At 38.7% G+C, this 13,191-nt stretch overlaps 1 protein-coding gene across 2 annotated transcripts in view; it reads right to left on the reverse strand.

Moving 5' to 3' along the window:
- Window positions 1-233: 233 nt before the first annotated feature.
- The window catches only part of AHCTF1 (AT-hook containing transcription factor 1), a 66,342-nt gene continuing 53,384 nt past the window's right edge, over window positions 234-13,191 (reverse strand). For both annotated transcript variants that reach the window (XM_090044869.1, XM_090044859.1), the window contains exons 30-36: window positions 13,056-13,158; window positions 12,229-12,332; window positions 9,784-9,965; window positions 5,886-7,746; window positions 4,649-4,782; window positions 4,039-4,145; window positions 234-2,243 (exon numbers count right to left, since the gene is read on the reverse strand). In XM_090044869.1, the coding sequence (XP_089900995.1) occupies window positions 2,051-2,243; window positions 4,039-4,145; window positions 4,649-4,782; window positions 5,886-7,746; window positions 9,784-9,965; window positions 12,229-12,332; window positions 13,056-13,158 (2,684 nt within the window). In that variant the 3' untranslated portion in view covers window positions 234-2,050. The remainder of the gene's footprint in view (window positions 2,244-4,038; window positions 4,146-4,648; window positions 4,783-5,885; window positions 7,747-9,783; window positions 9,966-12,228; window positions 12,333-13,055; window positions 13,159-13,191) is intronic.

Below are 13,191 nucleotides of genomic sequence, written 5' to 3' on the forward strand. Positions count from 1 at the left end.
GCATGGCCATGACTAAATTTATCTGTTAATTTTACTACAAATCACCACTGCACGGAAAAACCTTATATGCTGCCAAGCCAGTATACTTTACTGGAGCTGCTTTTTAAAAAATCTAAATCATTTAATACTCATCCAAATAATTTATTGTTGTATACGAACACATCTTTGTTGGCTTTGCTTAGAGTGAAATTAGCTTTGCAGTGAAAAAAGGCGATGTAAATAACTGAAATGTATTAAAATCTTGTGAAGCAACCTTCACCACAATTTTATTAATTCAGTTCTATTTTAAGAGGTATTTAAACACTTAAAACAACATTTTAAGGACATACAACTCCGGGTTTTCTTAAGTCGGTTTTCTTTTGCCATTTTAAAATTTGCTTCTTTAAGTTATTCACTGTGTGACTACATCTTATTTTGGTAACAGCCCTATAATCTTCTCATGTTAGAGCTTCAGAGTTTACCCTTAAAAGAAGCCTACTAACACATACATCTAAGTATAGTAAAATTCAGAATGACTACTAACCTGACTGAAAGGTCTCACCCGAACTGCCACTTTCACACTGTCAATGCTTGGCATGTTTTTTTTTACTACTTCCAGAAACTCTTCCAAGGATATTCCAAAGGAGACAATTATTTAAAGTGCACACAACTGCTTCTCTAGACTACCCTGTTTTGAGAAATCAAACACACTGCCAATGACATTTTCTTTTTCAAACCTTAATTATTAATATGTTCAAACTCATTATGTATAATGTATGAGCTACCTGATAAATTATTTCTTCATGTAACTGTAGTAGCTTTCACTAATTAAAAAGTTTAATTTCAAGGCCCACTCTATTGTAAAGTCTTCAAAGTTGCATCTAGATACAAATTAACATACATAAAATGTCATAAAAAATGTCCAAAAGAATTAAGGCTGATGCCTTAGGAGACCAAAATAACACTTCCAATATCTGCCTTAACAAGGAATACCTTCTTTTCTTATAATTCGTATTATTTTAGACTGTATGAGGAAATTTTTCACAACTTACTTTTCAATGAAGTAGATGTGGCAAAAAAATCTAGTTCGTAGCTATGATCTTTGGACACTTTATGCATTTTTCTGTGCTTGAATTAAAGGAAATCCAATTCACCTAAAGGTTTTCCTGTGCTGCAGTGCATGGGTTTTCTAATGTTACAGGATCATACATGCTTGCAGACAACTGTTCATTACTTAAGTTGTGGTAGAATTTCTCTTAATGTTAATATTTCTTATGGAAATATTTTTTCCAATTTGGGGACAAAATTCAATGTGAACAAAGCCCCTTTAAATCTGATGAACTATATATAATACATTACTATAAGCATTCAAGTACATATAGTTAGGCATGAAAAAAGTGAAACAGCTGAGGTGTGATCTAGTTTTATAAACTCAAGAGCAGCTTTTCCAAAATTTAAGACAAATACAAAAAATATTGCACAGCTTCAATACAATTGTTTACATTCCGACTTCAATACAGTACATCTTAGTCATGTATATATGGAATTAGCAGTTGTGTTGTAGTCCCAACTATTGGTGCCAATGGGTCAAACATTTTTCTAGAAATTTTAAAACAGTTGTCAGATTTTTATTTTTTATTCATTATATTAAGTAAAAACAAACCATTAAAAAACAAGTTTTGGCCTCAGATTTGAGGGGTACCAACTGCAGCAAGCCAACATTAAGATGCCCTCAAGCAATTCAGGCCACTCAACGCTTATTCCCTCAAAAAGCTAATAGACAATATGTATATTGTGAAGTATACAGTTTTATTTAACATTCCTAAAATAAGCTGTATTTACATATTATATAAATGTATGAAGTCTTAATATAAAATAGAAAAAACTGCATTGACTGAAGAAATCACACTCCATATGGAGTTACTTATTGAAGACCATTTGTTTATGAAATTTTACAATAATTTATATAAATTATTCTCTTCCAAATTAGATGATTTTTTCTTATTTAATAATCCACACAATTCTGATGACTTTACAAACAGTGGTGTACATTACAAACTTAAAAAAACAGTTATAGCATCTTCCGGCGCACAACTGGCTTTGGAAAATTAGACAGTCTCTTTTTGTTCTTTCGAAGAGTCTTTTCTGTTGCGTCTGCAGATTCTTTCTGTTTGCCTCTTGTCCCATCCACTGAACTTCCAAAAGGAGAAATGAACTTAATCTCTACTGGTGGAGGTGACCAAGAGCTTTCTTTCCCTGTGGCTCTACAAAAAAAGCAGGTTCCAAAAAGATTACATTTTAAAGTACCCTTTTTATACAGGAAAAAAATTTATAAACCAACCAACCCACCCACTTATAAGCATGATTCATGCTTCTTGGCACAGAAGAACAAAAGCCAAATAGCTAAATTAAAATAAATAGGATTATTTTCCCTTATACCCAGACACTGTCTCAACTACTTGTGGGCCTCTCCACATAAAGATCTTGCATTAAAATAATACATGTTAGTGTCCTGACATATGGTCATATTTTCCATTAACAGTAAAACATTAACAGTTACAGTTGTAACTTCCTGTTGTTCCTGTAGTACCAGCAGATGACCTCTCAAAATATTTTTTTGAAAATAAGAAGGCAAACTCATAGCTCCTGGTAGAGCATGGGACTAAGCTATCTTTAAATGTATGACTTTACAGTTTAGAAGGAAAACTATCTTACTTAACTAATGGTTGTTTTCTTGCTCAAGCCCATTGTTGTCACTGGGTTTATAAAAATGAATATAAAAATGTGACCAGCCAATGAAAAATTTGTGACTTAGAGCCCTAGCAGATGTTACATTTAAGATGTGATCACCTCTTAAGCAGTAACCTGGCCACACGTTCGTGCACTAAACGGAGCGACAAAACGGAATAAGCTATGGAGTTATTACACAAAGTCATATACAATAACTTAGTGGATGGTTTCCCTCGCACCTTAAACTGAATGCGTGTCCAGCACCAATCAGATCTGATTCTTAATCCCACAACTGCACCTCCTACCATGCTTATGTGCCATGGCTGGATGCATGATTGTTGGGATCACGGATCAGATCCCACTGCACCTTTAATCGCACGTCCGTCAGTAGCCTTATAAACAGAGACTTAAAAGTGGAAACATATGAATTCATGTAATGGCATGAACCAGAATTATTTCCTGAATTTGTAACACTGAAGTCCTGCTGGTGGCAGTATAAAACTGATATTCTCTGTATACCAACTTCAAGAAAAACATGAATCATAATTCAGCTTTTCCAAAAGAAAGATTCTTTTTCTTCTTCATGACACTAAATCTAGTTAAAATTAGACTGGGCAAGACTAAATACCCATTTTTTCTCTCTGACAAAAAAGCCTAACAAGTTTTAAATACGGGCCTGGAAGCATTTAGTTGGCCAAAGACTAAATTTCTGCTTTTATTATTAAATACAGATAATGTAACTTTGACAACACAGTACTATTCAACGGAAAGGCATTATCAGCCTTGAAGGCAACTAGTTTAAAGAAAAACAGTAAGTTAGGCCGCAAACAGATGTCACCAAATGAAGCAGATTGGCTCTGCCTGGATGTGTCCCGATATAACTGATCTGCTTCACAGGTCAAAACAAGCATTGTACCATAGGATCAGGCCCATGCCACTCCTAGGGATTCAGAAGCCTAATTCTGTAGGACCACACTTGAACGGCTCTGGCAATGGGGGATCCCTGGGTTTCTGGTAGGGAAATTCCCAGAATGTGTAGGATTGGGCCCTGGAAAGCTCAGAGTGCCTGCCCAGGGCAGCCGGAGCATAGGCAGGACTGTAAGAAAAGCAGCAAATGCCTTTTTGATGCAGTTTTTCAACACAAGCACAGAGAACATGTCCCAGAGCAAAAACTTCTCTCTGTTCACTCCATCCAAGGAAGTGGGGAGGACTGAACTACAGACTCCTCAAGGTTCTCTCTACACATGAGATTTTAGCCACTATCATGGATAAGTTCAAATACTCTTAAATGTTAATAAATACTCTTAAACATTAAGAAACACTTCATACTTGCTTGCTTGCTTCGTTTTTGCTTTTGCAATTCTACCTCTCTTCACCTTCTGCTTTCCCACAGACTCTGTGGATTTGGTATCTTCCTCCTCTTTAGTGGGAAGATCCTACAGTGCAGCAAAAGAAAGTATACAAGTGATTTATACTGTTTAAATCCCTCCTGCTCCTAAAGAATACTGACCAGTTGTTGGTTTTCTGCTTTCAAATCTGTTTCACACTGAAAGATGAATAACAGTAAAAATAAAGCTAGCATTCCTTAAAGCATGGTTGTTTTCTCCTGTATAACGAAGAAATACAGTACCAATGACTGAAAGCTCTAGTTTTAAAGTAAGGAGTTTATCAAATTATTTTGACACAACACAGAACAATAGATAAAGCCAAGACATAATTTATTCTTAGCTTAAGAATACACAGTTTAGCTTATTTGAGATGATTTTTAAATACAATGCTAGTTTAACTTTAGGAAGGAAGGAAAATAACCCATTTTACTTATTTTTTTTAAATTAACCATTATATGTTTTTACTGAATAGGGTACTGTAGCTATGACTAAATAATATGATTTGAGAGAGAAAAACGCAAGAAAAGGAGTCATTTACAAACACTACTTACTAGCTCTTTCACAATCCTAGAAATAGCAGGTACGTGTTTTCTTCTGGACCTCAAGTGAGGGGGTGAGAAGACAAACTGAGAAGACAATTCTGGATCTAAATCCTTGAGCTGTACAGGATCCTCTGTTTTTTCAGCTAGAATGACAAAAATACAATTAATGCACACGCAAAAATGGGGATGTCAGAAATACAGAACAGCAATGAGATTACTAGCCAGTACAAAACTGCCTTTAAACAGAAAAGCAAGAGTCAAGGTTCACACTTGGTCAGCATATTGGAACTTTAGATTCTAAGATGCACTTATCAGCAGAGTCTTGTTGCAACTTGTGAACCAAAACAAACCAATGTAGCAATTTTTGCTCCAGTACATGGATAATCTGAATCATTAGCTCTGGTGGATGTGAACTGTCACTATAAAATGTTTAGTGTTTTTATTGGTAATGAAGCTGACAAGCAATTACTTCACTGGTAATCAAAAGGGCATGCAGTAGATGCAGGACAATCACAATGAGGAGTAACAAGATCTACTGCAAGGTACACTTCATGCTGCAGTCACAAGTAGGGTGAACTCATGCTATAGACAGAGTTTAGGAACAGTGCCATGTTACTTCACCCAGTGAAAATAAAAAAGCATTTGGCACCAAGATCAGTACATAAGGAGAGTAAAAACTAAAGTCAGTGCAAAAGCTCAGACTAAATTTTGTTCTACTGTGCTTAGGGCATTTCAAATTCTCACTCTTAAGGGAGTGGTTCTAATTTTTTTTTTTTAACTTGAGGCACCCCTAGAAGAGTATCAGCTTAGTTTGCATTTGTATTTTGACTCCTGAAAAAACAATGGAGCAATTCTTCTGTTACAAAGTTCTTAGAAAGACCATGACAGGTCAGAATGTTTTAAGTATTAGGGATTTCTCTTTGAAATCTTTGGATTTATCTTGTGAATTATGCTGTACACCTATCAATGCTAACACTGAGTGCTACCCCACAGCACCCGTGGAAGGACCTCAAGGCACCCTAGTTGAGAATCACTGCTGTAAAGGGGTTTATAACAACTTAGCTATATAACATCTAGACACAAATCAAAAAATGAGTTCCTTATTTAACTCCAAATCTTAATTTTTATATGATTAAGCTCCTTACAGGACACAGAAGCTATGTTCACAATACGTTCTGGGTTGCTGATAGGCGAAAACTGCAAGCTGCAACCATTCTTACTTTGTATCTGAAAATATTTGATGTACCTTGTGATTTCTTTGTCAGCTTTGTGAGAGGAGGAGAGAAAAAGAAGGATTTGTTTTCCTCTATGGAGAGGTTCTGATGTATGCTGATTTTACTGGATCTGGTCCTTGTGACACGACTATCACTGTCAGCTAGAGTCCTCACTGTTTCATCAAATCTTGATTTAGTTGTGTCTGCAGTTGGCAAAGGACTGCCCTCAGTTCCTTGATGCAAGACTACTTCTTCTGCAATTTCCTGCAACACTGATGGCAGTTGGCTCTTTTTGCTTGGACGTCCACGCTTTCTTGGAGTCTTGTTGGTAGCCAATACTGGCTGAACAGGTGTTCTCTCAACAGTGGGTTCTCCAGTATCTGTTTTTTCTGCTTTAATAGTTGTAACTCTTGTTGATCTTCTTGGAGTGTCAAGCATTTTCTTGCTCTTCCTTGAATGCATGTCTTCCTGAGAAAGTAGAGATTCTGAGCTTGTCGGGAAATTTAGGGCCCCTCGCTTAAAGTTTCTTCGAGGAGTGACAGGAAGTTTAAGTTCTAATTGATGAAGAGATGAAATAGATGAGTCAAGCTCAGATTTTTCTAAAATCTGTGATGTACTCATTTTTCTTCTCCTTCCTCTTCTAGCTGGCACGGACAACTGCTTCTCACTGGGGTCCTGATCACTAATGATATTTTCAGTAAGTTGTAAACTAACTCTCTTTAATTTTCTTGTGCTTCTACTGGGACTCACTACCATTTTTAACTTGTGATCAGTGATAAGTTGTCTTCTTCCTTGATACCCTACTGAACTTTTTGAACCTCTGCCAGTCCTTCTAGAAGTAGCAGACAACTTTATCGCATCTTCAGCAAATGATGTTTCCTCATCAACCTGTTCATTAAGTTCTTGTGTGGCTTCCTTTGTTCTCCTTAATCCTCTCCTTGGAGTAGCAGCTATTTGTAGCTCCTCTGAATGACCAGAATGAACATTTGCTGATTTTTCTGAAATAGTCTCCTTAGTTTTCCTGCAGCCTCTCCTAGGCATAACAGGGACTGAAGCTATTTGTTCGCCTTGAACTTTTTCCTTCAGCTGAAGCTGAGAACTTTCAGAAGTTTCTGAAGTTCGCCTAGCACTTCTCCTGAGGACAGACAGTCCTAACAGATCTGGCTTACCCATCTTTGACAACTGTTCATCAGTTGAAGGGATATGTAGACTTTTGCTCATTCGTCCCCTTTTGCGTGTTTTAGGGGTCACAAAATACTCTACTTGTGGAACCGTGGAAGTATCTTCACTTGTTTCCTGAACAGTCATTAGTGAAGTCTTTGACTTCTGGAAACCAGTTACCCTCTTACCTATTAATGGTATACTTTCATGAATTGACTGTTCTACAACTTCAGAAGTGAATTCTTTACTTCTTGTGTCTTTGATTATATCTAATAAATTTTCAGCAATAGCAACTTTAATAGGCTCAGGGACATATGGGAGTGCTTCAGCCAGATTTTGAGACTCTTGGTCACTAGTTACAGTGGACACTGAATTTGTAACACACTCTTGGCTGTCAGTACTTCCTAGGCTACTGATACATTTGTCTTCTATTTTTCTGCTAACCGGTTCAGAAATAGTATGTAATCCTGCAGGTTCTTCTGTTTCAGCTTCCCCTTCTTCTCCTTCTAATACTAAAGTAAAATTGTCCTGAGATAAAAGCTCTGCATCCCCTTCAGCTGCATCATTTTCATCAATGTCTTTACTATCCAGCAAATCACAAGGGAACTGATCTTCAACAAAACCATAATTATACTGAAGTTTAAGACTGTCAGACGGATGTAGCTCATTGCCTGGAGATGGTTCGGCTGCTTCTTCTGCAGCTTGTGCATGAAATGTGCCATCTTCAACAATCTGAAATAAAAATAAAGAAAATTAAATATTAATACTCAATTAATTTCTGCAAATACTAACTTTCAGCAGATCCTGGTCAATAAACCTCCTTTTTAACCTATTCAACATAAGAGAAATAGGAGATTCACTAGTGTGGATAAAGTTTGCATATTTAAGGAACTAAAAATAAATTATTTCTAAATTAAAACAAGTAGTACAGCAGTTATAGACATGCCTATGTAAAATTACAATGGACTTCCTACCAGCAAAGAGTCAGCTGTGTTGCTTACCAAGCATACAGAAATCCTGGAACTGCCTCCAGTCTATTCTGAGACCAAATAACTGAAGATAAGCTTAAACCAAAAAGCATGCCAAAGATTTTTTGAGGGGAATGGGATGGGTTTGGTTCCAAACTTACTAGTTGGTTGTACATCTAAAATTGGACTCAAATTATATTATGTTCAGATTGAAGGTAAAGTTGGGATCTCACCCAATTTTTTGGCTTGGTTCCTTCACTAGACAATCTTCAATAATGGAAGGATGCACACTACCTGATGACACCATCAACATTTTAACCCATGGTAAATGGAGGGGAAATGAACAGAAGAGCAGAAGGCAAAAAAGGAAGAGATAATAGGAAATCTTTGGGTTCTCAGAACAACTCCATAAAACCTAAAAACATGAAGAGGTTAGTAATGAAATGACTATAAATACCAATTATCCCATGATGATTAAATATTATGGGTTTGATCAGACAGAAAAATGGGGCAGAGTTTATGCTAGCCCCAATCATGAGCTTTACAGTAATTTTTATAGCCAAAGATTGTGCTGGGCAACTCCTTGGGCCAGTTCACTGTCTCCAAAGTCTTTGCAGTTCCCCATGCAGGACAATTTCTGCCTTTCCTTTTTTTAGATTTGAATTCTTGCATCTTAACAATTACAGCAACATCCAGAGGGGGCCTCACTTGGAAGGAAGCTGTTCTCTAAAAAGAATTAATAGGAAGACTTGTTAACTCTTTCTCCCAAATATGGACAGTACTGGTCAGCTGCGTGGCAGCTCCTCACATGACAACACAGATTAGCATTCACTTGACAAAGACTGCTACGGAACTTCATGGCAGAAGCATACCATTCATTAACAATAATTAAGGAGACTTGACTGAACTCAAGGAATATTGCCAATGTACAGCCTTCCACCTATTTTTAAGACTCCTCTTCTGTTTGAAACAGACTTCCTGTCCCAACTCAACTCAAGGCTTTAAAAAAGATACTGAGAAGACCATGAGATATGCTAACAGGAGGTGGTGGTGATGACAGAAGTGAGGCAATGCATTGTCCTCTCCTCATTCTCTTTTGCAAGCAGCCATGGGACCAATCTCTGCTTCCCTCAGCACATCTGCTCGATTTCTTTCCCAACAAAGTATTCTCCTCAAACAATTACCAGCAGCAAGACTCCAATGACTTCCTCTAACCTGCCCTCCCATCCCCACAGCTGGCAAAAACAGAAACAGTGCTTTATTATTTTGAGTGCAATGGCAACTGTCATCCTGCATTTTTAGCACATGCCTAAGCCTGGATGCTGATTTTTTGGGTGTGGAAATCCTGACTATCACTACATCCAAGTTCCTTTGTGAGCTATGCCCTCAAATGCATAGCTTATTTCTAAAATGGATTCGGGTTCCCAAGTAATTTAGACACCACAAAATGCTTTCCAACAAACTTAAAAAAATGAAGCTGTACTGCCCTCTCTTTTTAATGCTCAAAGCAACAATCAGACATTTGATTGCTGACTACTCAGCTAAGCACCTATGTTAAGAAAAAAAGATGCCAGGGAAAAAATCCCCCAAGAACATATAGCCATTACTGTGATTAGGTTTCCAATGTACTCAACACTATGGAAACAAACAGGACTACACGTTCTCTTCCCCCAGTAAAGGGCATATGTTAAGCAACTAAAAAGATTTAGGGCTTACACCGAAACATTTTGATACCAGCTATGTAAAGGTCTTAGATTTAAATGTTGCAATAACTGTTTTAAAAGGGAAAATAAATTCTTACATGAACTTGAGTCTCAGGAACCCTGTTAGAAGATGTTCTTTCTTCTTGCAAGAGAACATTTTCTGCTACTGCAGCCTCCTCTGGGTTCTGGTTTCCATGCATGTCTGTACCTGTTTCCTTTCCAAGCTGATTTTCTGAGTGAGTTCTAATGACTTCCTCACTGTCAAGCATACAGACTGCAGCTGAAAAAAAATTCCCTGTTAATTTTTCCTTTTTAAATAAAAACGTGCATTTTATGAGTCTGTCATTAAGTTTGCTGTACGAATACTGGGGATTTATAAAATAAACTAGCGAAGCATTGGCAAACTAACACCTTTATCCTGGTAGACACACAGAAAAAGGAAGCAACTATTATATGGGAATATGAAATATCCCAATAATGCTTATATTTGCTCAGGTTTACACATAGTAAAACCAAAACTGAACAGTGAGAATTCAGCACAATCCAGAAGTCTTTTAACCCTCTATCATAGTTTCTGATGTTTCTCAGGACTTTACAAAAAAGCTTTTATGTCACCTGACTATTTTTTCTAGCCTGAATACACCAAACACCCTGCAGTCAACCTGAAGGGTGTTTTAGGGTTACAGGTCCCATAGCACACTTGATGTAGTTTACAGCAAAACTGGAGAATATGAAGCAGCATGCAATGCATGTAAAAGCAAACTCCATTCAAAAGAAACTTTATAAGAGCGCCAATTTACTTTGATATCCAATTCAATAAAAACACTGACTGTGTTTTCTGAACAGACTTTCCTTGATATCTATACTCTGCCTACAAATTGAGGCAAGTTTGCATTACAGTACTAGCTTAACTTGAATCTGTCAAAAGTGTTTAGCGATAGGACAAGTGGCATATTTAACCTTGACAGTTCAAATACTTGTTCCCATTTTCTACTGCTTCAGCTCAGTTAACATACCAATACATACATTCATAGTTTCATAGTTAATAGGTTCGGAAGGGACATGAGCAGATCATCAAGTCCAACCCCCTGCCATGGCAGGAAAGAGTAGTGGGGTCAAACGACCCCAGCAAGGTGTTCATCTCACCTACTCCTAAAGACCCCCAGGGTAGGAGCCAGCACCACTTCCGCTGGAAGTTGGTTCCAGATCCTAACCACCCTGACTGTGAAGTAGCGCCTCCTGATATCCAGCCAGAATCTGCTCTCTGTTAGCTTATGGCCATTGTTCCTTGTTATTCCCAGTACTGCTCTGGGGAACAGGGACTCTCCCATTGCCTGCTGGTCTCTTGTGGCCAGTTTATAGACAGCCACCAGATCCCCTCGCAGCCTCCTCTTGTGGAGGCTGAACAGGTTCAGATCCCATAGCCTATCCTCATAAGACCTGCCCTGCTGCCTCCTGATCATGTGAGTGGCCCTTCTCTGGACTCTCTCAGTGTTGTCCACATCCCTCCTGAAGTGAAGTGCCCAGAACTGGATGGAGTACTCTAACTGAGGCCTGACCAAGGTTGCATAGAGGGGGAGGATCACCTCCTTGGACCTGCTTGTGATGCATCCGTGGATGCATGACAAGGTGCGGTTGGCCTTCCTGACTGCATCCTCACGTTGGCGGCCCATGTTCATCTTTGAGTCAACAGTGACTCAAAGATCCTTTTCTGCCTCTGTGCTGGTGAAAGGGGAGTTCCCCAGCCTGTAGGTATGCTGCTGGTTCTTCCTCCCCAGGTGCACTACCCTGCACTTGTCCATATTGAAACCCATCCTGTTCTCATCTGCCCACCTCTGTAACCTGTCCAGATCTGATTGCAGCTCATCCCTCCCCTCTAGCGTGCCCACCTCCCCTCACATCTTAGTGTCATCCGCGAATTTGAACAAGGTGCTTTTCACCCCCTTGTCCAAGTCACGGATGAAGATGTTGAACAGTACAGGCCTGAGGACCGAGCCCTGCGGAACCCCACTGCCCACGTCCTTCCAAGTCGAAAAAGACCTGTCCACCACTCTCTGCATACGGCCCTCCAGCCAACTGATGACCCATCTGACCATGTAGGAATCAACACCACAGTCGCCTAATTTTTTAATAAGAATGGGGTGAGAGACAGTGTCGAAGGCTTTTCTAAAGTCCAGAAAGACTATGTCCACTGCAATGTCTGCATCCAAGGATTTAGTGACCTGATCATAAAAGGCCACCAGGTTGGTCTGACAGGACCTGCCCATGATGAACCCATGTTGGTTGCCCCTAAGCATACACTCCCCTGCCGGTCCCTCGCAGATGTGCTCCTGGATAATTTTCTCAAAGAGCTTTCCCAGGACCGACCGAAGTAAGACTAACAGGCCTATAGTTTCCTGGGTCCTCCCTTCTCCCTTTTTTGAAAATGGGGATCACATTGGCTCTCTTCCAGTCCTTTGGCACCTTGCCAGAGCACCATGAGTGCTCGTAAAGCTGTGCCAGGGGACCTGCAATGGTAAGTACATTACAGGTAAGAACATTACCTGTTCTTGGTGGTTCCAAGGACTGTGAACTTCTTGTAATAAGGAGTTCTCTTTCTTCTGAAGACTGAATTTGGGGCTCCTGACTGATTGTTTCACCCTGTGAACTGAAAAGAAACAAGTTCCATAGAAAGCTTTAGACTGGCCCTTGTATAGACATCTTCTCATTTTAAAATTCAGACACTGCAAACAAACTCAGAAGAAAAACCCAAACCTGCTACCACAAACTATTAGCATTGGATTCCTGGCTCATCTTAACTACACCCATGCATTTAGTAACAATATGATTCAAGCCAGTTAGTGTTATTCCTATAAAGTTATGTCTGCAGAATTATTCTTGTAACAAAAAGTTTATAACAAACGACATGAAAGTAAGATCTATACCAATAATGTTACCATAGGCAATTCAGTTTTTCTATGGACTCTGCAGGCTCTTTAATGTACGTTAGCCACAAACAACAATTTTTCAGTTATCGGAAACTTGGGTGATACTACACAAAGTATACAAATTCTCAAACACAAGAGGGATTTTCAAGTTTATGGCGTCCATTTAACAAAACACACTGGAAGCGTTATTCAAATAGTCTTATGAGAGAGTGGATGGTTTTGTAACCACAGTACTTTGAAATCAGTGACTAAAAAGAAAGTTTGACTGCTGAACCTGCAGGATGTTTATACTACAATAAATGGGTCCATAGTCAGGAAGATGCAAGGAACCCATTAAACATTATTCTCTATTTTATTTTTAGAATATAAACAAAGTTGACGTATAAGCCAGCCCATTGATATGCATCTTTGGATACCTGAGTTACTTATTTTTATATACTTACCTTTCACTCGCTGTCAAACAAGCAGAGGCCTCAGCAGCTTGATACACTGATGCACCATTTTCAGGAAGGGTGAGACATTCAGTTTTCAAATTTCCCCCAAATTCTAGGAACAGAATTAATAACTGAACAAGGAGCT

This window comes from Crocodylus siamensis, chromosome 1 (assembly GCF_052110815.1).
Source record: "Crocodylus siamensis isolate JL-2025a chromosome 1, ASM5211081v1, whole genome shotgun sequence".
Lineage (NCBI taxonomy): Eukaryota > Metazoa > Chordata > Crocodylia > Crocodylidae > Crocodylus > Crocodylus siamensis.